This window comes from Lissotriton helveticus, chromosome 6, assembly GCF_964261635.1.
Source record: "Lissotriton helveticus chromosome 6, aLisHel1.1, whole genome shotgun sequence".
In the NCBI taxonomy this organism is placed as follows: domain Eukaryota; kingdom Metazoa; phylum Chordata; class Amphibia; order Caudata; family Salamandridae; genus Lissotriton; species Lissotriton helveticus.
Window position 1 is genome coordinate 2,042,829,795 of NC_136067.1, and position 25,687 is coordinate 2,042,855,481.

General features: G+C 43.7%; 1 protein-coding gene across 1 annotated transcript in view; it reads right to left on the reverse strand.

The window, feature by feature from the left end:
- Positions 1-25,687, reverse strand: part of LOC144762010 (cGMP-dependent protein kinase 2-like) — a 243,369-nt gene that overhangs the window by 31,517 nt on the left and 186,165 nt on the right. Inside the window, exons 14-18 of the mRNA XM_078647174.1 lie at positions 23,782-23,924; positions 22,471-22,560; positions 15,138-15,279; positions 13,379-13,542; positions 3,051-3,170 (exon numbers count right to left, since the gene is read on the reverse strand). Of these exons, the coding sequence (XP_078503300.1) occupies positions 3,051-3,170; positions 13,379-13,542; positions 15,138-15,279; positions 22,471-22,560; positions 23,782-23,924 (659 nt within the window). The remainder of the gene's footprint in view (positions 1-3,050; positions 3,171-13,378; positions 13,543-15,137; positions 15,280-22,470; positions 22,561-23,781; positions 23,925-25,687) is intronic.

Sequence of the window (25,687 nt, forward strand, 5' to 3'; positions counted from 1 at the left end):
TTGAAATGGTTACTGAAATGGTGCAGACATACAGCTTTATGGATAAAACTATGCTGAATACAATGATAATGTGTGGAGAATCGGGTTTCAGTGAAAATGTATCACTTGTGCATCACCAAGTAAAGTGTCTTGACTTGTTTTGATCCTATTAATCCCTTTGCACCAGTCACACTTCAGATGTATAAAAAATGTGCTTCATTTTTGCTTTCCTAACTGCTCAATGCGTACAGTTAATTTACAGGTATTTACATTTTGTTGGGTTACAATAAATGGCATCCCACATTATTCCCTTCACACTCTCTGTACTATAGCATGATTCACTTTACTTTTCTTTCTCTGACTGCCAAGTGAGAGGAGTTTTAAAACACCAGTCTCCTATTAAACAATAAGCAGCAATTTGTCAGGAGACACAGCCTGACATTTAACCTCTGCCTTTGAAGTGCAGGAAACATGACAAGTTAAATACAGAGTTTAAAGGCCTCTTTATTTATTACTTTGACTTTCACGCCCCTTTAATAGGTCACGAGCCACAGTTTGGGTAGCACTGCATAACCAATTCAGTCCTTCTGTAGTGAGTACAAACTTTGTCACAAATCAAAACATGCATTATAGCTACTCTTTTCAGTAGAGGCACACAATGCTGGCCCAGTGAAATCCTTTTTCTCAGGGGAACCAACATGGAGGTGAAGCACCAGCCCCTCTCTCAGCAGTGCTCTGAAAGCTCATTTATGTTGATCACATAAAGTCTGCTGACAGCTGTGCCGTTAAACCAGATCTCAGCTGTCTGAAATAATGAATTAGAGTACATCATAACAGATATGTGTAACATCCAGTGCTTTGTCACAAACAAGCTCTCTCTTCCAGTTCTTTATCAGTAACAACCTCTAAAGCTTACAGTACTTGTCATAAACAACCTTTCCAGCTAACAGTACCTTGTCACAAATACTCTCTGTAGCTTACAGTACTTTGTAACAAACAACCTCTGTAGCTAACGGGAATTTGTCACAAAGAATATCTGTATCTTACAGTGTTTTGTCTCAAAGAATCTCTGTAGCTTATAGTACTTTGCCACATACAACCTCTGTAGCGTTCAGTACTTTGTCACAAAGAATCTCGGAAGCTTATAGTACTTTGTCACAAAGATCCTCTATAGCTTAAAGTACTTTATTACAAATAACCTCTGTTGCTTACAGTACTTTGTCACAAAGAATATCTGTAGCTTACAGTACTTTATCACAAACAACCTATGTAGCTTACAGTATTTTGTCACAAAGAATCTCTGTAGCTTACAGTACTTTGTCACAAAGAATCTCTGTAGCTTACAGTGTTTTGTCACAAAGAACCTCTGTAGCTTATAGTACTTTGCCACATACAACCTCTGTAGCGTTCAGTACTTTGTCACAAAGAATCTCGGAAGCTTATAGAACTTTGACACAAAGATTCTCTATAGCTTAAAGTGCTTTATTACAAATAACCTCTGTAGCTTACAGTACTTTGTCACAAAGAATATCTGTAGCTTACAGTACTTTATCACAAACAACCTCTGTAGCTTACAGTATTTTGTCACAAAGAATCTCTGTAGCTTACAGTACTTTGTCACAAAGAATCTCTGCAGCGTTCAGTACTTTGTCACAAAGAATCTCTGTAGCTTATAGTACTTTGCCACATACAACCTCTGTAGCATTCAGTACTTTGTCACAAAGAACCTCTGTAGCTTATAGTTCTTTGCCACATACAACCTCTGTAGCATTCAGTAATTTGTCACAAAGAATCTCTATAGCTTATAGTACTTTGCCACAAAGAATCTCTGTAGCTTATAGTACTTTGCCACATACAACCTCTGTAGCGTTCAGTACTTTGTCACAAAGAATCTCTGTAGCTTACAGTACTTTGTCACAAATAATCTCCGTAGCTTACAGTACTTTGTCACAAAGAATCTCCGTAGCTTACAGTACTTTGTCACAAAGAATCTATGTAGCTTATAGTACTTTGCCACATACAGCCTCTGTAGCGTTCAGTACTTTGTCACAAAGAATCTCTGTAGCTTCTTGCAGATGTTTATTTTGTATGCTTGCTAATGAAGTTTCTGATGTTATTTTCACGCCATGTGCTTGTAAGCTTCTGTGGACCAATCTGATGCAAATAAAGAGATTTAAAAAAAAAAAAAAAAAGAATCTCTGTAGCTTACAGTACTTTGTCACAAAGAATCTCCGTAGCTTACAGTACTTTGTCACAAAGAATCTCTGTAGCTTACAGTACTTTGTCACAAAGAATCTCTGCAGCTTATAGTACTTTGCCACATACAGCCTCTGTAGCGTTCAGTACTTTGTCACAAAGAATCTCTGTAGCTTATAGTACTTTGCCACATACAACCTCTGTAGCGTTCAGTACTTTATCACAAAGAATCTCTGTAGCTTACAGTACTTTGTCAAAAATAACCTCTGTACCTTACAGGATTTTGTCACAAAGAATCTCTGTAGCTTATAGTACTTTGCCACATACAACCTCTGTAGCGTTCAGTACTTTGTCACAAAGAATCTCTGTAGCTTATAGTAGTTTGTTACAAAGAATCTCTATAGCTTACAGTACTTTCTCACAAACATCCTCTGTAGCTCACAGTACTTTGTCACAAAGAATCTCTGTAGCTTATAGTACTTTGCCACATACAACCTCTGTAGCGTTCAGTACTTTGTCACAAAGAATCACTGTAGCTTATAGTACTTTGCCACATACAACCTCTGTAGCGTTCAGTACTTTGTCACAAAGAATCTCTGTAGCTTACAGTACTTTGTCGCAAAGAATCTCTTTAGCTTATAGCACTTCTTTGCCACATACAACCTCTGTAGCATTCAGTACTTTGTCGCAAACAACCTCTGTAGCTTACAGTACCTTGTCACAAAGAATCTCTGTAGCTTACAGTATATTGTCAAAATCAACATCTTTAACTTACAGTACTTTTCACATACAAACCCTGGTGGCTTATAGCATTTTGTTACAGGTCTTTATCACTTCACTTCAGTCACCTCCTCCCGCCAAGGTCTGGGATTTACCTGCACAGTTTGGAGATGAGGGAGCAGGAAGCGTCACTCAGGGAGCTGGGAAACTTGATGACACCATCCAGGATTTTGCCGTAGATCGTGCGCGGATCTGAATTATTGCAGAAAGGGGGTCTGTGATAGAGACAAACATAATCATTAAAGAGGAATCTGCATGGTCATATAACATATCCCAAGACATCTATAGTCAATAGCCGAGTGGGTCTTGAAATTAGAACTACAAATCCAGCTGATATGATCTCATGTGGTAAGCAGTAAGTGTTATATGTTTCAGTGGATGAATTGATCTATTGATTAAATCCATATATATACTGGAGGCTACAAATTTCCATTCTGGTAGATCCACCCAGCCAGTCCCCTCTCTAACATTAATTATAAGAGTGGCATGAGACTCCCTCATTCATCACCTAGAAGCTATTCAGCAATTTGCTATATAAATGTACTCATACTTCCTGGTGGACTCTATATCTGAAACCTACAGTCGCATTATCCTGGGCCCGGTGATGAAGGATGTTTAAAGGCTCACTCACGCTTCCACCCAATGAAGAACACAGACAGAGAGTTCTTGCATCTTATGAAGTGTAATACTGGCATTAATGTAAGCACATAATGTTCATTTTATAAATATTCAGAGAGACAGCAATGATTTATAAAAATTAATTCATACATATAATGAGGTCAGATCCTTGAGGCCTATTTATTTAACAAATGTTTAATTAAGTAGTCATAAATATAGGTAATGAAACCAGTGGTGCAAGAACAATGTTCAGAGTGGGGGTGCTGTCATCAATTTCACGTCACTGAAGTCATAGGGATTGTGAAAAATCCAATTGTCACAAAAAGAACGAATGTAGCAAATGAGACACGCTCATTCGACAAGAGTGGTAAAGATGTAGGCCTACTGGCACTTTTTCGCAGCCAGATTGTCATTTATTTTAAATTCCGGTGGCGCAATTTGCCACTGGCATATTTATAAGGCTACATGTTACGTGGCTTTTCATGGCCTTATAAGTATGTGCCCCTTTCAAGCAGAAAACTGCGTGAAAGGGGCATTCCATGGGTGTTGCTGGGGGCGTTCCCAGCAATATCCATTGCTTTTTGACACTGCCCCGGAATTAACAAGAAATCGGAAGTCTGAGGCAGTGCCAAAAATGTATTAGTCCCTGAGGCACAATGATGAGAAATATCTTTATTTCTGCTTGCTTTTCTTCCTTCTATGTGTGCTGCATTGTGCAGCACACATAGAAAGAGGAAAAAGCCTCTTCTGATTTTTTTGTGCAGGAAGGTTTGCCTTCCTAAAAAAATAATCATCCCCGCGACTCAGGCACCTTTGCACCTTGGTGCAAAGGTGTTTGCATTGGCGCGCGGCAGCCTATTGTGCGCCGGCGCAGGGGAAATGGACAGGAATGCGCCATATCTAATAAAAAATGAGCATTTGCAATGCAATAGGTCTCGATATTTTGGGCTATTGGCATTGTAAATGACAATGCCTTTTATTTATGTGTTTAAAAAATCTGCAATATTAAAAGCCATTGTCATTTACAACACCAAAAGGTCAACGTTTTTAAAATGCTAGACCTATTGCATTGCAAATGCTTGTTCTCTTAGTTTTGGTTTATAAATGCACAGTTTATTTGGATAATGTGGAATATTTATCCCTTTGATGTATTGTCATTTGGACGACTTTGAGCAATTTTCAGTTTACGGAGAGTCTCTCTCACATTATTTTTTGAGCTTTGGTTGCCATGTCTACAGGCAGTATGCCAAGGCATGCTTGAATGTATGTTTGCAGGAGAAAAGTGCAGGGCCCACATATACGAAGCAAAAGGACTCCTGGCGCTAGGCCAGGGCAATGAGACTCTGAAAGTGCATTCTTAGTCATGGAAGAACAATGTCGCAGCCTTGGGACCCTTTCTGGAACTAGGGCTAATGACCAGAAAAGAACACAAGAGCATGAAAAGAGCCTTCAAGAAAGAAGGGCTATTACCGCCACACTATAAATTATTTCACGTTAATAGTCCTAGACGATTTGATTTAAAAACAAGCCCTGCTTATGCCTCTCAACTTGTCAGTTAAGAACTTTGGTGCTACTATTAAAAGTAATGTGTAGACATCTACAAGTCTGCTGAGAGCATGGAGTTACAGGCTTTCAGATACTCCAAATTTAGAGCAAGGGTAGAGAGAACTGCTGGATTTATGCAGATAGGGCGACTGCGTCATGGTAACTAGAACATACTGTACAAACCTCAGCGCGATGCCCAGATGTTTATATCCGATTATATTGACACCCACGGGCACAAATAGTGAAACGTGTGGTTCCGGGATGGTGGAAGTTAGCAACATTAAAATTATTTTTAAAACCTTGTGCCTGCGTGTTACCAGGTCACATGATTTCAGCTCTACACCAGCAATGAGTAACTGCAGTGAGCACCCTGACGGTGGAGAAATCACATGCTGGGCTTTAACAAGCTGACGCTGTGAGAGTCAAAAGTGGTCTTCTCAAATGCCGCGGGCGCGGACAGGAGCTGTGCATACGCGTGCACAACTCCTGTCCTCTGCACGCGTGCACATGTCCTGTCCCCTTCCGCTGACAAACCAACAACATTAGATCTCGCCAAGGCGAGCAGCGCATGCGCTGCATCGCTAGGCGAGACCTAAAAACATAAAAGAGGTCCATAGTATGTAACCGGTGGTGCATTTTGGAGCACCCTGTCACAAATACATTACTGAAACATGGCGTGTTTCCCTCTTTCATTTACAGACAGCACATTTTCCATTTGAATGGCCACCAGCTTCACACAGACATGCAGTTTTACTGTTAAAACTATATAGTGCCAAATGATAATGTGTGGAAATCGGGTTTCAGCGGATGTGTTGTCATTTGTGCCTCAACAAGTAAAGCTCTTGATTTGTTTTGATCCTATGAAAATCTTTGTTCCTATCACACTTAAGAAATATTTTTTTTAAAGTGGTTTGATGTGCTTTCCTAACTTCTGATATATTATGCAATATTTCTACAGTTCATTTAGAAGTAGTCCGAACCCAGATGATGTAGCTTCATGCTATGATTTTCATAGACAACTAGTCGTAGTGATCACAATATCAGAGTAGATGAAATGTTAGAACAAGCAGTGCAGCGGTCCTGGCCTCAGCGTTCGTAGGTCACACTATCCCTGTCTAAATATCGACTTGCAGATACAGTATGGCATAATATCGATTACCAAAATATTGTCAAGGAAAGTGCAGATTTATTACTCCTAACACCAGACGAGGAAGTTGATGAGGGTCCATCTGAGTCAGATATGCCATCATGAAACTGCTGCTGAAGCCTTCGGTTTTAGTGCCAAAGATCCAAGTGGGACAATGTCAACATTTGTACCACCAAAGGCGTCTTCACCACTATGATGTATTTTTTACATCACCTGGACACAAGTGCTATGTTTGAGCTTAAACACTTTTTTGGTGCTCCAGGTATCCAGAGAGAGACTAAGGAGAGCAGATGAGAGCTCCCTAGGGTTTGATAATTCTTTGCAGCGGCGCCCCTGTGGCCTCAAGTGCCAGGTTGAGAAGCTCTGTGTGGTACAAACTGGTTATCAGTGGCTGGTTAGGTGGCGTCTTTTGCAGAGAGCTTTGGTGCCATGTCCTAGTGCTCCAAAAGACATAAAACCAACCTTGTTTAGGCTTTGAAGGAGTGGGTGATATCTCATAAAATGGAGGTCACCCACCCTGACAAAGCTGCTGTTTCCACCTCTACTGGAGTCAGGGAAGCAGTGGGTTTATACTTGGTGGAGCCTCAGCTGACTCCGCCATTGTAATCTCTTGATCTGGTGGCCCTTCTGCCTCTGGGGAAGGAGGTCATAGGGGTGCTCACCCCTCTATATTTAGGGCAGGGCGACCTGTTACTTGCTTTCCACTCCTAAGGCCATCCTCTGAGAAATGGTGGTCCTGGTCAGGGAAAACACAAAATGGTCCCCCCACCGTGCAAGGAGGTCAACTCCATATATGAGAGGCTTTCTTTTTTGTTTTCTGAAGACAAAATCTCAGCCTAGCAGACACATGAATCACGATGCCTACTCCGCAATGGATCAGTGCATTTAATGGAACGCTGCAGCAGTGATCCCCTGAAGGCACAGAGATCTCCACCTTCCTAGTGTCAATGTCTAAAATTGGTGGGAAGTCCTTTGCCAGGGGAGCAGAGGTCCACACCTTTGCTAAATGACCCAATATTTCTCGATGGTAGGAAAGTCGCTTCTTTCTCCCTACTGCTCCCAGGAGCAATGGGGAGGCCTTTAGGATCCAGGTGTGTCTCCAACCTGGGTCCCAGAGGGTCCAGTGAGGTCTACTCCAAAGTGAGAAGCTGCTTGCCTATGTATGATGGAGACTTTCTTCTGCCTTTTGTTGTGTCCCTGAGGCAGTGAACATGAGTCCAGCCAGATGAACAAGGGTGCAAGTGGAGCTCACAGTCCAGGATTCTTACCCAGCAGGTTCAGGAAAAAATCTCCTTTTTTTCCAACATACTTCCTTATCCAAAACTTTTCTGAGTTGGTGATGGTGAGGTGCTGTTTTTTTGCTAACACGCTAGCCAGTGACAGAGGTCTCCTTAGTCTCATTTCTGGCTGAATTCCCACCAAACCTCAACTCACTTTCTCCTGTTTCATTTGTAAGTTTTCCCAGAGTCCCTGATTCAAAATGGCAGAAGTCAGGCTTCACTCCCAGGAGCCTTCATGCCATTCCCACACCCACACTTGTGCAAAGGAGGAACCTACCTGATTTGGGACCAGCTTCCTCTTCTGCTTCCTGCGATGAGCAGAGCGAGTGCCTGAAAGACCCCTATTGTTAAAGGCTGTCACCCGAGCCCCAATTTCTAGATCTTGATGCGAAAAGGCAGGGACTAGTGTCCTTAGTGCTAACATCTGTTCCTGCTCCTCCCACATGGTCCATCTCTGCTAAGTGGTCAATGTTTGCATGACAAGAGGCTTCTTGGCATCATGTCCTCTAGCAGGTCAACACCTCACACCTAATTGGAATATTAATTGAGCCACTGTAGGAAAGGCAGGACAGCAGAACTGGTTCACTTTTGTTTGGCTTTCATGCAGCACAAAGTGTACTCGTTAAAAGTTACTTTAAAAATATAAATACCAAAAACCTACATTCACACTTACTTGATTCTTTGATTCACACTACCATATGCACTTGCCTACATTGAGTTACATTGCTTGTGCACTGGGTAGAGGATGCTCATGGTACCCAGAGTGAAAATCATCACAAGCAGAAGTGAGTGAGTGAGTGAGGGTGGCAGCAGCAGACCTGCCTGCTTAAGAATGGGGTGACTTTCCCCTGAATGATCAGAAATGTCTCCTCTCCACTGTCAAGAACCCAGACAGCGACTGCAGCTGTGGACACAAACCCCAAAGATGTGAGGAGTAGTAGAGTTGTCTTAGTTACCGCTGCTTGGAACTCTGCTCAGCAGAGACATTTTTTAACCTTATGATCCAAGGGAATAAACCTAAGTTCATGAATTTGGCATCCTCATCCTGTGGGGTGGAAGATAAAGATGACCAGTGCTTGCACACGTCTATGGTGGTGGGTGCCTGCTGGAGCAACGGTGCATGGCATCAGTCTGTACTTGGTGTCAGTCATATTGTTCAGCACGGGGAGCAGTGAAGCCTCTCAGAAATGCGCGTGCTGCCTTAGGTCATGGTCCTTTTATGTATTCACCCATCAATGCTCTTGGGGGCTATTTATGAGAGCCCTGTGTCACTTTTGCACCAAAGTGGTAAATGCGTAACGCAGAATTCTCATAAAGATTTATGACGCCACGCAAAGCCACCCTGCGTGACCCTGAGTTGTCTTATGAATCATGAGTAAGGCGATGCAGCGCAAATCACTGTGTCGCCTTACTCTGTGCACAGGAGGCGTTCCATGGGCGTTGTGGGGGGTTTTCTCACGGCAACACCCAGGGAATTGGACACTGCCCCAGGTTTACAAAGTGATGTATACCTGGGAAACAACAAATCCGTAACGAGGATACATTTCTTTATTTCTCCTCGTTGTTTCCTCTTTCAATGTGTGCAGCATTCTGAAGCACCATCGAAAGAGGAAAACGCTTCTCAGGATTGTTTTTGTGCAAGAAGGTGCCCCTTCACAACATCACAGGCACCCTTGCACCGTGGTGCAAGGGTGCCTACTTTGGCACTAGGCTGCCAAAATGGCGCTAGCGCAGGGAGAAAGGCCAGGAATGCACCATGTTGCTAAATACGGTGCATTCCTGCCCTTTCACTTTGGCAAAGACAGCGCAGCAAGGTGGCTGCGCCAAAATCCCATAAATAAGTTTACAGTGTTCAGAGTACAGAATGGCCTTAACCCATAGACTCTCACCAGTCATTGCTTGAAAGGTGCGCCATGGCGCAAGAAGGGTAGGCCCCACATATAATAAGGTTCCAGTAGGGCATGGAACTGGTCTGACTGCAAATCTGGCTAGGGGCAGTCAGGTCCAGCTATGCAGGTAAGCTTCAGGGAAAAGACAGTGGCAGAAACAGCTCCACATCCAAGAGGGGACATGAAAATTACTGAAAAGTAGCATAAAATGGGGTGTGAACCACATGCACTTTGAAAAAGCGTCCATTAAAATGGAGCATAAGAAAAGGAATGTGCTCCTGTGCATATAAAGTGGAAGACCCTGTGGGGGTGCACGCCAATCAGAATTTAAAGTCTGCTTCTCTGCCCTATGGCAGCACATCTCAAGAGTAGGGTCTATGAGGGCTCCTCCCATTCACGCTACTCTACTCCATGGAATGACTCCTATGTAACCTTCTCCAATGAGAAACAAGATAACCTAGAAATGAAATGTATATACAAGGCTAGGCAAAGATGTATATTAGAAATGAAATGCATATGCAAGGCTAGAATAAGATATATATTAGAAATGAAATGCAATGCTAGGCTAAGATGTATGTCAGAAATTAAATGTACATGCAAGGCTAGAATCAGATGTATATTAGAAATGAAATATCTATGCAAGGCTAAATTAAGATGTATATTAGAAATGAAATGCAAGGCTAAGCTAAGATGTATATTAGAAATGAAATATACATGCAAGCCTAGAATAAGATGTATATTAGAAATGAAATGTACATGCAAGGCTAGAATAAGATGTATATTAGAAATGAAATGTACATGCAAGGCTAGAATAAGATGTATATTAGAAATGAAATGTACATGCAAGGCTAGAATAAGATGTATATTAGAAATGAAATGTACATGCAAGGCTAGAATAAGATGTATATTAGAAATGAAATGCAATGCTAGGCTAAGATGTATGTCAGAAATTAAATGTACATGCAAGGCTAGAATCAGATGTATATTAGAAATGAAATATCTATGCAAGGCTAGAATAAGATGTATATTAGAAATGAAATGCAAGGCTAAGCTAAGATGTATATTAGAAATGAAATGTACATGCAAGGCTAGAATAAGATGTATATTAGAAATGAAATGCAAGGCTAAGCTAAGATGTATATTAGAAATGAAATATACATGCAAGCCTAGAATAAGATGTATATTAGAAATGAAATGTACATGCAAGGCTAGAATAAGATGTATATTAGAAATGAAATGTACATGCAAGGCTAGAATAAGATGTATATTAGAAATAAAATGCAAATGCACAGCTAGGCTAAGATGTATATTAGAAATGAAATGTACATGGAAGGCTAGGCTCAGATGTATATTAGGAATGAAATGTGTACGCAAGGCTAGGCTAAGATGTAAATTAGAAATGAGAGGGAGGAGCCTAGCCTGGAAACATGATGGCCGCCTGAACCCTCGGCTCCGCTGCCCCGCTCTCCTCCCCGCCGTACCGTCCCGCATCCTGTCATTTATCCGGTCTTTCTTGGACGGAATCGGACTCGGGGAGTGCTGCTGACTCCGGCGGTGTGCTTCCCGACGTGATCCCTACGACGGGACGGATTGAGCGTCCCTGTTTCTTTTCCGCCATTAATGGCGTCTTTGTTCGCGGAGCGGACGGGCTCCGACCACCTCAACAGCGGCCACAGCCTACAGGGCGAAGTCGACCAACGGAAATCGGCGGCCGCTTGGAGTTTCTGCGGCGGCGCGCTTTCGTTTCTTGTTACCCCGGCACTTAGTTAGACTTGTAGCGGCTGGTGCTACATTTGTATCTCCTGTGCCTTCCCTCCGTGGAGCGGGGAGAGGGGCCATTTTGTGCCGAATGCGAAGCGCTTGTTTCTGTTGATCTACTCGACTCCAGAGGGTGTTTACTATTGCTGAAGACTGCATCCATGTGCCATATTGCTATGGGACTCGCTGCCCCTGTCCCCGTGACTCGGCTGTGCTTTCCGGGGCGCTCCTGGGAGGATAAATTGCGAGACGGGGATGCCGGCGTATTGGCTCGGGGACTGCCCCTGGTCGTCGATCTTTGCTCAAGTGGAGCTGCATTATCCTCCACGCCGGAGGTTCCCCTTCAGATCGCTGACATCCTGAGCGCCCTGGCTGCCTTGAGTGCTGATTGTGCTGGCCACGCCTGGGACCTGGGGGGCCGCTTGGACTCTGTCTTATTTGCGATATCCTCTGCCCGATATGGAGATCGTGTGCTGAGCGCTTCGCCACACCCTGAGCCCGTGCACGGTGAGCTGTCTATCCTGCTGTGTATGGTGGCGCTGGGGGTACAGGAACTGGCTTCGGCTGTGGCGCTGTCGTCTATAATCCTGGAGTGGTGTGACGATCCTGGACTGGTGCAGCCGCGGGGGAGTCGCCTTTGGGCGCCATGTTCTGTACTTTATTCTGGACTTGCTGGAGATTCTTCTTGTGGTGTTTTGGGCGCGATGCTTCTGCTTCTGCTGTTCATCTGTGGGGACTTGTATTTGCGCACCGCTCTTCTCCGTGCACCGATGGCCCACATGGTGTTGTGTTGGACTGGCCTTAACGGACGGCGCCCTGTTCTGCTGTGGTACTTGCAGTTGCTTACCTTACTTTGGTGGGCGGTTTCATTTTTGCCTTTCGCTGCCACTTTGGATCGTCAGGGACAAGGTTGACAATGCCTTTCACTGTTGTTTTCTGTTTTCGGCTTGCTGGAACTGTGATGGGTAAACAAAGGAACTGGTCGCTGGAACTGTTTTAATGGGGGATCGCTGGGTCGGGCGGCCGCAACTATCCTGGGTTTCCTTTTGGGGCACGTAACTCTGGCCCTCCTCCGGTTTTACATGTGTGTGTTCTTTTTCTTTCTTTCTCCTTTATCTGTATTTCGGGTATTCTTTATTGGGCGACAGGCACGCCGTTATGGGGGGGGGTAGGCCGTAGCCTCTACGTGTGTGCAGGGTGGGGGGTAGGGGGGGGGGTTTTGTTTTGTTTTTCGTTCCTATGGGCCTTCTTTTCCTTTTTATTCGTTAACTCTTTCTCCTCTTCTTTCTCTGGGGTCACTGGTTTGGGTCGGGGTGGGATGGGGGGTGATCGACGCACGGCTTATTATGCGATTTTCAATCCTTTTCAGTTATCACTGTGCGGCCATTTTGCTCCTGTCTTACTGTTTGTGGACTTCCTTGCTTCACATCGCCCGCCTCTGCTGTTGATGTATATTGCGACTTTTGATCCTTTCTAATGTCTCTTTATTTACTTTGTTTTATGAACATTATAAAATCAAAACCTTGCTTTCTCCTGCTTCTCGGCGGTGTAACAGCTTCTGTGTAATTTGATTGCCCGTACTTGTATTTGTATCGCTGCTGAGTTACCGTATTGCTTGCTATTGTGCACAGATCTCTGTCTAGGCCAGCCGGTTGGTTGTGGGCCCGTAATTGTTTACGATTTTGTGCAATAAAGGTTTTAAAAAAAAAAAAAAAAAAAAAAAAGAAATGAGATGTATCTGCAAGGCTAGAATAAGATGTGAATTAGAAATGAGATGTATCTGCAAGGCTAGGATAAGATGTGAATTAGAAATGAGATGTATCTGCAAGGCTAGGATAAGATGTGAATTAGAAATGAGATGTATCTGCAAGGCTAGGATAAGATGTGAATTAGAAATGAGATGTATCTGCAAGGCTAGGATAAGATGTGAATTAGAAATGAGATGTATCTGCAAGGCTAGGATAAGATGTGAATTAGAAATGAGATGTATCTGCAAGGCTAGGATAAGATGTGAATTAGAAATGTAATGTGTATGCAAGGCTAGGATGATATGTACATTTTATAGTGATCCCACCTCCCTAGACATTACAAATTACTCTTTTATTGGTCCCTGTGACTATGGAACAAATAATGTGTCACTATGGCCTCCACATGCATGACCCAACGACAATGAAGGTGGTACTCACCGTCCCACCAACATTTCAAAGACCAAAACTCCCAACATCCAGAAATCCACTGCAAAGTCATGCCCCTGGTTACGCAGTATTTCAGGTGCCAGGTACTCTGGGGTCCCACAGAACGTGTACGTCTTTTCCCCTTTCCGTAACTCCTTTGCAAAACCGAAGTCCACCTGCAAGTGCATAACACAAGGATCTGAATACGCATCTCACCACATGGCATAGGAAGATGATGTAAACACACACGCATTCAATGCATAGTTTAACTGAGACTTTTACTACTCATAAATGCCCTTTGTGAATACCGAAAGTCATAAAGTTAGACTTTTGTCTCAGTTTACCTTTGTGAATCGGGTCCTACATATCTCAGTCATTGCTTTGGTTGTATATTTGGAGAATGACATTTCAAATAGTTTTAAACATATTTGTTTTCCCCCTTGGACATCCTTGGGTGGCATGCAAAAAGCCTTCCAAGCTCTTATGGTGAACACAGGTTTCCTTTCCATGGCTACCAGACTTCCCATCATATATCACCAGAAAAAAAGGGGAAAGGATGTAGCCTAACGGTTAGGGTGGTGGACTTCAAATCTGGGGAACTGGGTTCCAGTCTCGGAAATGACGCTCAACATGCTGTGATTCCGGGCAAATCATGTAATCTCCCCGTGCCTAACACAATTTAACGTGTGCTCTTGTAACTCAACTGGTGCTCATGTAAAGCGCTCTGATACCTGATTTCGGGTCAAGTGCACGCTATATAAAACTGCAAGAAAGAAAAAAGTACTTTTTTTGGCTAGAAACATATTGAACTTTTCATTAACCAGTTACAGCCATCAGACAGTCTCAAAGACTTCAACCACTTGTGGGACAGACTGAAGGACTTCAGACTCAAAATATTTCCTCCAGGAGAATCAGCACAGACAGCTCGACTCCATGATCCTACACTTCAATGGAGTCTTACATTCTGAGCTTTCAGAGTTCGTTTTCTGCTCGACAGTGAAAAGGCACTGATGTTCTAAGCAAAACAGCACTGGTCAAAACCAATTCAAGTTTAAAGCCTTGAAAAAGATAGCACTCTGCTTCAATGCAAGAAAGGCGCTATATATACCACTGAAAGCAGTTGGAGGAAATCCTGCGGTGGAGTCTGCGTCACATGCTATAGCAGCCTGCGGGCCTTATTTCACCAGTCAGGGACTGAATGGGCACACAAAGGCTCTATCTAAACAACTGAAGCACCATGAGCCTTGGTTGTGGAAATTGTGCAGTTCCTAATCCAATGACCAGGACTAGGGATCCTGTGTTAGCTAACAGGGGAGACTCCTTTGTACCGTTGAGGCTGAAAGATACTGAGTTGGGTGTCATGTGTGTGTGTCCACGCTTGCCGATGAAAGATACACAATGCACCAGCATCGTGAGAAACACAATGCACATGCGTCCTGAGAAAACACAATGCACGTACAATCGTATTGTCTCTAACTGGACTTCTGCAGTTCAGGAACTAACTCCTCAAATAGGCACAGACCTGGAATCCTTGAGTCCAAAGGTTTTCTATCAGAAAAAAGACAAACTTGGTTTTTGTGACACTACTATGGGGAATAAGAGATCTTTTCCATGGCAGTTAGCCATGTCAGGAATTTACCTATTATTGTCATGTACAGTCCATCTCCAGGGCACGGAATCACACATGGAGCCTATCAGTGGGCACTCACACTTTCCACACAGACTTCTCTCCATACAGCACAGGTGCCATGACATCTCTCCACAAATTTACCATTTTCACGTATCCATGCTTATCGAGCATGAGATTCTCAGGCTTCAGATCCCGATAAATGACTCCGTTAGTGTGCAGATACTCCAGTCCCTCTACAACGCAGGCACAACAGAAGACAGCCACTTCCTCAGGGAACATCTTCCTAAAAACAGATCAAGTCACATTTTTGGTTTTTACATTAGCAACACTTTGATAGAACCTCTAGGTAATGTAAGACTCGTGGCCTGATTTAGGCTTTGGCGGTTTCATCTATGTCACTCAGGGTGGTGAAGAACATTATGTCGGCCATCCTGACAGACAGAGGGCCATCAAATAAGAGATCACTGCTGACACAGCGGTGTTCTTTCTATTTTCAGAGGAACCGCTGTGACCTTGTTGTATGACGGAACCTCGCGTGCATTTACCATGCATGCCTTTGCAACGTAGTCTCTACTCCATCTGAGACGTTACCACACGTTCCTTTACCATGCAAGTTGTTACAACAACTTGCCTTAGGGGGACGCTGGACTTTCTAATAGTATAATTTACTATTCTAACTCCAGTCTATGCAACAGTAGAGAAGGTGTTGGACTTAAAATCCAACCTCAGTCCAACAACGCTTTCCCTAAGGCAAGTCGTTGTGCTGGCTTGTGTGATAGAGGAAAGCATGGTAACACCGCAGTCAGGGTAGTGACTGCGTTGTAAAGGCAGATCGTGGAAGTGACTCCATAGGTACCAAAAGTATGGGGGATGGCCATTGTCGATTTTGACAGCAGTCTACCAATTTTTTTGTTTTCAAAAACAAAAAAACAAACTCCCAAAATCAGAGTTTGTTTTTGAAAAACAAATCACTAATGACCTCCACACCAGGGAAGTTTTTTCTGTGAGTGTCACTATTTGAATGTATCCGTTCATCTCCGCCAGGCTTTCCATGGTGGTGACAAACACAAAAAAAGGGCATCGGACCACCTGCCCCAAATAGGCCAGGCGGTGTGATGCCTTTACTCCACCAGCCAATCAAGCATGAGCTTTCTGACAACAGAGCCAACAGGAGCACTGCTGACAGAAATCTGATGCTCTACCATACTTACAACAGGGTGGGTGGACTGAGGGTTTGAGAAACAGGGGGAGTACACTGTCAGCCAAACTCTAAATCAGATTGTCTGTCTCCATTGACAATGAAGAGATTATAGGGGTCAGATGCCTAATCCAGTGGGGCCAGCCAGTCTAGATACCCCCCTCATGAGGGAGTCTTTCTACCAAAAAAGAATAACCAACCGGTCAGGCAGAAGATCTATCTATCAACATATAATCCATTATGAAATCGCTTGCTTGCAAGAGATAGAGGCCTCATGGTGCCAGATCACAAAATCATTTTAGTCTCCGCTATCAAATATTGTTAGTGGTGAAAAGCACAGTGTTTGGTGCAGACACCTTTAATCGCCATGAAAGTAGGTTTGTGGCAGGATTTTTGTTTGCTAAGTATGTTTGTGAATGTTTAAGAAGGCAGACTGCAATTGAGGTACAACAACAGCACAATAACACAAGACTGCACAATGCCACAGTAATGCATGCTTTGGGGACACCAGGGTCCACAGTGCTTGGTACCTTCATTTGAGATAGTTCCAGCACAAAAAGGGTCAGTGATGTGAAAAGTTTATTTTACTCTTGCTGTGCTTCAATTGTGCTACCATTTTTAAAAACTACTACAATCTGCATGTGTATCTTGTGACAGTGCACTCAGTACTGGAGAGAACAAATGATTATGTGACAGCAGCTGTGTTTGTCGTTAGTGTACTTGTGTGTGTTTGTGTGTGCGTGCATACAGTAGCTACCCAAACAACAATACTACTAACATAAAAAAGTACGATCCATTCCAAATTAGTAAAAAGACAAAAACTTTTAATAAAAGCAGATGCGGTTAAATGGCCATAAATGAATGGAGTGAAAATACTAATAAATCATGAAAAACTGTTCAGTTGATATTAAATTGTCACTTCTACCACCCTGCCTCACCGGTTGTCAGCAAACCAGGCTGGATGTCAAAAACCACAGGCCTTCCAGTGCTTTCTACTAGAGCTGAACAGGCTACTGGAGTCTCCAGCTGAATCTTGCCTAATGCCATCACAGCTCCAGAGGGATCGGTGTTGACAGCGTATCAAACCCACGGTTCTGATGCTAATGCGGCTTAAAGATTCTGGCACTTTTGGTATGGAGCCTTGGTTGACCTGGAAAGCCGGCATCCATGCGGGTGCATAGAGTCACTCGCTTGGGGCACGGACAAAAGGGGGTTGCCTCCATGGGCCTTAGTGCACCGCACGTTCATGGATCACCCAGTGCCAAATCATTCATAGACAACCTGATTCTGGGTCAGTAATTCGTAAATAGGAGAACAGCTACCTTGCTGTGATCGATTGAAAGCCATCCTCTGAGCCAAGCTTTTGTCTCTGTCTGTGGGCACCTGTGCTCCGCCGCGGTGTCCCTCTGCCGCCCGCTGGCGGGAGGACCACAGTTATAGACCCGTGTGAGGCCACCTCCACTACGTGCTGCTCAACAAGGCTAAAGCTACAATATACAATGCTTGTAATGAACGCAAGACGGCACCTGACACTAAGGCACCCAACCCTTAGTTATACAGTACACAAGACTGCACCTGAAGCTACAACACACAACCTTGATAATATTCTCACAACTACACCTGACGCTCCAGCGAGCATCCCTTAAAATACACTCGGCCTCTACAATGTACCCCAGACTGCACCTGAAGGTACAACACACAACTCTTATAATTTACACAAGACTGCACCTGAAACTGTAACACTCGGGCCAGATGTACTAAGATTTTTGCATGCGCAAACAGGTTTGCGAACCCGTCTGCGCATGCAAAAACCAATATGGGTATGTACCAGTCCAAAATAGCGAGTCGCAATTTATTTGTGACTCGCTATTTTGGAATTGCGAGCCGCTATTAGGAAGGGGCGTTCCCTTCTTAATAGCGAGCGCAACCCCATGTGACCATGCAATTGCGGTCGCAAAACACTTGCAAATTACCACCCTCTTCAAGAGTTTAGTAATGGGGTCGCGAAAGGGAAGGGGTCCCAAGTGGACCCCATCCCCTTGGCAAATGCAGGGCAAAAGATTTTTTAAGGGTAGGCAGTGGTCCCAGGGACCACTACCTGCCCTTAAAAAATGAAACAAAAGCGTTTCATCCTTTTCTTTTGAAATGCATCCTGCTTTCCTTTAAGGGAAACAGGCTGCATTAAAAAAAAATACTGCTTTATTTAAACGCAGTCCCAGACATGGTGGTCTGAGGAGCCCAGCAGGCCACCATACCTAGGAGGGCCTGCCATTCCCAAAGGGGTTGCAATTTGCGAGAGGCTCATTAATATTCATGAGCCTCTCTATTTACGACCCCATTGGGAATCGCTAACAGTGTGAAATACACTGTTGTACATAGGAAATAGCGCCTCGCAAATTGTGAGTCGCAAAAAACTTACAATTTACGAGGCGCTATATTCTTGGTCGTACATCTGGCCCTCTGACCCTATAATGTACCCCAGACTGCACTTGATTCTACAGCACCCAGTCCTAAAATGACCTCAAATGACCTCCATCTGCAGCTCCAGGACCTAAAATCTTACATTTTACCCACACCTCATTGCTGTGCCAAATGAACCGTCTCACTGCTAAAACGAATGCTCTTTTAGTGGTTGAATTAGTGTCTTTCATACTGCACAGCACTGTTATATCGATTGTTGATAACAGTACAAATTAAAGAGCTATTTTAATTTTCACTTGCCTTATCCTGATGACGAAATATTGTTTAATATGAGAAACCTCATGAACTTGGCACTAAGAATATTGACAAAGGAAAGCTTGTTTTCTTTCTTTGATTCACTTTGCAGCATCCTATTCAAACTTTGTTACACCTACATTAATGATCTTACTCAAACTTTGTTATACTTCCATTACTGTTCTTTACACTTTTTGATTATGCTATATTTACCCTTTCCATGTCAGCACCTGTAACAAAGAAAATATAATTGCCTAAATACACTGATTCACCAACACATTATGACTGAGGTAGCTCTTTGAAGCAGCTCAAACTTACACCTACCATATCATGGATGATTCACACAGACGTGGCAAGGCACAATGCCAAAAATACCTGGCGCAGGTGAGGTTTACACCATCTGTTTCATGAAATACTCACACAGACTTGCCATTATTCCTGAAACCAGTGGCGGCTGGTGATATTTGAAAGTGGTGAGCGTAATAGTAGGGTATGACTTTTATATAGAGAGCGAAGCAAGCTTAATGGGCAAACATGGAGTCCATGGGGGAAGGTGTCCTCCGCCCAAGAATAAATTGAAACAGGTTAACAAATGGTGCATTTTAAAGCAAATTAATTTAGTGAGAAAGCAAGGTGGGAACGTATAGTCTTAAATTATCAAACACATTAAAAATTGGTCCATATCTTACTGCATTAATATGTTCAACAGTTACTGTAATGTGCAACAACTTCAGGCCCTTTAAAGTGTGTGCTTGGTCAGTGTCTTGAACTGCATGCGGCATTGACTTTGAAAGAAAATGTTTTGGCCAGGCTTCTGGAAGCACCCAGAGCTGCCGAGCGCAAACAGTCATATTGAAATGTGTGCAGACAGGTCTTTTAGTGGAATTTAAAAAGTGGGGCTCCTTAAAAGGGAACTTGTAAAATACATTTCTGTAATGGCCAAAGTGTGCCACCCGAACAGTATTTCAGTATCCCTCTGAGATGTAATTGCATCCAGATATATAACACAACAACTGACACAGAGCTAAAACCTGCCTGTACTATTGGCGTTGTCATTGGTTGTAAGCTGTTTAAGATAAATAAGAAACAACAACGATTTGTTATAAATAATTAGCATTATTCTGAAATTGTGAGATTGTGAATTAAATATTATTGAGGCCTGTGGAAGGAATATTGGCCTTCAGTTATGTACGCTTTATGTTTGATATGTATGACCGTTTTCTCTCCACATCTTGTCCATCCGCACATCTTCAGCATCTCTTTCCACTTCAGCATCATTTTTTCACTCTCCCCTGAATGTACTTCCTCTCATCTCCCTCACTTCACCACTTCTAAACATACACTCCCCTCACTGACATTCAAACACTTTATTTTATTTTACTTCCGCCTTGTAAACATGTTGACATCTGTGTGCCTCCTTCACACACATTTACACAGAATTTCAATTTCAACTTGAATACATACAGGGCCAGATTGGCCGTAGCGGGCGCCGCAAGTTTCCCTGGTGGACCAGAAGGGTGGGGGCCGGATTTGTACCTGTGGGGGCCAGTTTTGTTACTGGGGACCGGTTTGCCAGCAGTGCTGCAATATCAGCCCCCTGTTACAAAAGCGGGAACGGTGCTTCTCACTAGCACCAATGCCCCTTGCCCTCTGCTCCCAGGGCCGGTCGAGCAACAATCAGCCAGGGCTGGCTGCTGTTCCCAGTCCGGCCGTGAATACTTGACCATTGTTCTGTGTGCTCTGCAGAGAGGCCAACCCACTGACAGGCACTTTGCGTTGCCTTCAGCCTCAGCGTCAGAGCTCTAAATCAAAGCGCTTCATGACACCTGTCATGACTCAAAGTATGCATTATACAAGAGTAATAAGATGTACAAACTATAAATACAACATGATGAAATAGCTAACACCCTTCTGGAATGCATGATGAAGTAAAATGTGAAATAAAAGAGGAACTAAATCACTGGCATGCATCACCTTGAACTTTGTAACATTCATTGTTTGTAAATCAATCCATGTTTTTGGCATTAATGTCAAGGGCATGAAGATTGGGCCAGTTTTATCGCCATACAGCATGTAAACGTCTTTACTAAAAGATCATATTTCTACCTTTGCGCTTGACTTGGATATTTAGATCAACTTCCCAAGGGAACAAAAACCCTGCTTGTCTTTTGGATCAATGTTGCAGGGGAAGAAATGCAGCAGCTCCACTGCTAAGAGGACCAGCAACCTGCAGCCAGGGCCTGGGGTGTCACAGTGGGGGTGGGGGGTTGTCGGAAGGGTACAGGGGTTAGCGTGACCATGGGCCTCAGCAAAATATACAAACACAAAATTAGCTTTATAACACTTAGCATTACTGAGGACAAGGCGCCAAATCCCACCTGTTTGCTTCCACTCCTCCCATGTGACGAATGGGAATGGGTGGGATCTGTGCCTGTGAATGGCAGACGTCTGGCCTCACGCAGGGCTGCAGACTCCGACACCTGAATTCATGATGCTGGCAGCGTCACTGGCCTACAGTGGGTACCACCATAGACTACACTGGCAATGAGGGGCTTTAGAAACGTAGGCCCTGCACCGCATGAGACATCGCAGAAAGTTGATTTACTGCCTGGCTTTCGTCTCCTGCTTCAGATTGAGGCGGGGCAGGCAGCCCAGACTTAAATACATCGATTTGTTTAGAAATATGATTGTATCCACAAAACATCGTAAGATTTGCACTCGGTGGGTGACATATCGAGGAATTGACCTTCCTCCTCTACCTGAGGTGATTCCTGAATGGCACCCCTCAATCCCTGACATCTATCACCCTATGTTATATCGATATGGACCACTGTTGCCCTGCTAAGTTGTATACACTGAATCCGACATGCCATATATCCTACTGTGGGGGTCGAAAACTGTCTGCATAATGTTCATATTGTTTCACCTGCATGTTTGGCTGGCACTGTTTATCAACATAAATGTGGTTATTGGTGCAAATAGTATCCTTTCGCCCTCACAGGTCGTTGTGGGGCTTGTGCCCCTCATAGTGCAAAATAACCTAATAAAATGTGTTATTATAAAAAGAAATATGATTGTATCTCTAAATAAATGAATCTATGTATACTTCTGGAGGTAAATGTGTAGGAATTTCAGAAGGGCCTAATGAGACCTAATGAGACCTAATGGAGAAACTGCCTGGAACAACTCAGATTTACACGCGCCGGCTCATGAAATATTCTTACAGATTTGCCAAAACTCAGCGATGAAGATGCCTGCCGAAGCTCAGATTCACACAGACTGTCTTATGGTGTATTCAGGCAGATGTGGGATAGTGGAATGCTAAAGGAACCTGGACCAACTCAGGGTTATATCAGCTTCCTATTGAATATTCTCACAGATCTGGCACCACACAATGGTGAACATACCTGGAGCTGCTCAGATTTACACCAACCAGCTCATAATGTATTCACAAAGACCTGCCATACAGCAATGCTGGAAACCCCTGGAGCGTCTTTGTGATGCTCATGACCATCTCCAAAATTGCACCAGGGAAAAATTCAGGAAACAAGTGAGACTTACACCTCCCGCAGCTTTGTCCACAGCTCTCCTCCTTCGCAGAACTCGAGGGCCAGGTACACGTACTTGTTGTCCTTGAAAGTCTGAAACAATCTAAGAGAAGAGAGAGCGATAACCAGCCTTGTCTTACTTCCATCACAAAGACATGATTGAGGAATCTGCGTGCCCTGCACCAAAGGCACTCACTTTTTCAAATGAGGAGGATGCAACTCTTTATTCTAGTAAGGACTGTGAAAGAGCCCGTAAAGGCATGAGCGCTTACCCAAAACACATTTATTCTAACTGGAGTGTTTCCTCATTTCCATATAGATATGTTCCTAAATATCAGAGAATCTCCTTTGCCCCAGGTATGGGCGTGTGGGTCCTGGGGAGATATGTTGAGGATAGTTACAATCTCCAAGAAGGGGTTGCAAGAAAATTGGGATTATTCCAGAGGGCACTCATGTGCTGTCCTCCCTTCATGCACAGACACAAACTCTGTCTGCGTCCACACAGATGGGATTCCAGAAATTCTCCAAAGGCTAAAGGGGTATGCACCATTAATCAGTGGGATTCAGGTCACCCAACCATCCCAGGAAAGATGGTCCTTGCTGGATGCTGGTATAACCCTTCAAAAAAGAGAGTGTGTGCAGGTAAACACCTAGTAGCATCTTTAAAAGGTGCTCAGTATTTCCCTGCTACTCTCCCTTTTGTGCATGGCCCATATCTGCTGATGGTGCAACGAGTGAGGATGCACACAAGTACAATCTAGGGCTGTGCATTTGTTTGCTAATCTGAGCCCAAGTTTGAAGTAGACACTGAGGGTTCTGCACACCTCCAGCTTGATTGCTACTGCTTCCAACAACACAGCTGAATCTTACAGAAGCAGAACATGACATATTCCTGCTTCTTAACTCCATTAACTATTTTCTATTGATGCTCGTTCAATTTCCACATTCAAGATGGCCGACCCTACTTAAAATACCTAATGAAGGAGCTCTGGCGACCTTTCGTGAAACTCCATGCATTTGACTAGGAGAATGGCAATGAGTGAGGAGCTCCCCTCTAATCAACCAATGCCCAGGAAGAGCCTGACTCACCAGCAAACCTTAGGGTCCAGCAAATCAGGACATTTCCATTCAGAAGTAAAACAAAGAGCATCCGAGATCCATAAGTATCAATGGGCATTTAAGAGGTATCATTGGATAGCTCTACAGCTAGGTTCATACGGTAGTGGTGGAGGTAGAGATGTATGCTGAGGTCTCTGTTGTGAGCTCCCTGGCAAAAGCCTCCACTCCAGACTTCACCATCTCCCCGCGGGCCTGTGCGCATTACCTGACAATGAACGGCGATCGACTCCGCTGAAGCACCCTTCGCTCTGTCCAAATATGCTCTTGCTGACGGCTCCGGACGATGTGCTCCTTGCTGACTTTCTTGAGGGCCAAATAACCTCCTGGTCTCCACGCCCTGCAGGTCACCTGCGAATTTACACTAGATGAGTTTTTTTACAGCGAATCTCCTCAGATAAGAAAGCATCATTTGTAGTAAGAGCGCTTGAGGAGCGCATGTAGGCCACAGAGGTTAGTACTTAGTGCTTAGCATCACAGCAAGCGTTGTATTCAAAGACCGTAAAGACGTAACTGCAAATTCCTCATCCCCATATTCAACTCAACCTACGTTGGTATATGTGCAGCCTCATTCCCCGACTCACGCTACCTGTCATTAACATTCTGGTTATTTCGTCTTCTGACTTACCTGCAACCATCAGCACATTCACAACAATATTAGGGGCATATTAGCAAGAACCTCGTTAAAATTATCGCCGTTTTAGCGGCAAGAAACTGCTGCTAAAACGGCAATAATGGGCTTGCTAATTTGCGTTATAGAATTCAAATAAAAGCCCAGGTTAGATGTGCAGGACATCTAACCTGGGCTTCTATTGGAATTCTATAACGCATATTAGCAAGCCCATTATCGCCTTTTTAGCGGCAGTTTCTTGCCGCTAAAACAGCGATAATTTTAACGAGGTTCTTGCTAATATGCCCCTAAGTTCTTCTCACAGTAATGGTCCTCCTGGGCTCTTTCAATGACGACAACCCTAACATTGTCCACTGTTAAACGCTTAACCTCTACCAGGCACATCTCTGTTTCTAGACATGATCACTGCCTCCAAGGCACAGATTTTTCTCATCACCCCTGACTCATAAAGACTAAGGGGCCGATTAATAAGTTGTCAGAGAGGGAACTCTTGTCACAATAGCAACGGATTCCCTCCCCACCAACATAGTGGTCAGCACACCCGATTTAAATGCGGGAAGGAATGACAATATGTTTGCCCTATGACAGTGACTACTCCATCATTGCCATAGCCAAACTCTCAGACGGAGTAAGGGCCATTGAAGAATTGGCTGTATGTCCGTCCCCACAATTAGGATGGGAACACATATTATCATTTTTTTACTGTACGTCCCAGCCAGGCAAACCTTGGTGGAAGGGATAATAAAAAACACAAAATGTCACCCTAGCCATGGGAGATTACTCCCATGGTGAGGGGGGTTTCTCTTTGTATTTTCAAAAAGAAAATCCAGCTTCAGTAATTTTTTTTTTTTTACTGATTAAAGAAAACAGTTTGATGCGATGCTTCATCATGTTACTGGAGCCCTGCACCAAACTGCGAAAAGTCTGGCAATGCTTTAGAAATGACCGCCAGCTTGTAAATTCGGCAGGCAACATCTCCATCAGGGCGATGGAGTAATTTATGGAGAAACAAGCCATCCACCGAAATATAAATTGCGCCCTATATTCTTGAGACCATATTTAGCACCAGTAGCAATTGTCCAGTCATTTTCTTTAATAGACTACTCAGTGTATCCTACTTTACTACATAAGCCACAAGTATGTATTTCCTTCCTTCCATTCTTTTTTGAACTTCCATTCAATCCAGTTGAAACATGACTCCATTTTCCTATGACAACGTCACGGTACAATAATGATGCAACATCACACAATCTGCTGTCGACATCTACTGGATCAGCCTTTGTCATTTTCAGCCATAGCCCGTGCAGGTAAGAGCGGTGTGGCCAGGTTGGGAGGGGGGGGGGGCGGAGGAGGGGTTATTCAACAGACGACCACAAAGGAAAATTAAATAAATACGGCTGGTTATTTTAAAAACTGTTTGATAATATTTCACAAGGATTCTGAACTTATCCTTCTCCTAGAAACCTCTGAAAATGAATCATTC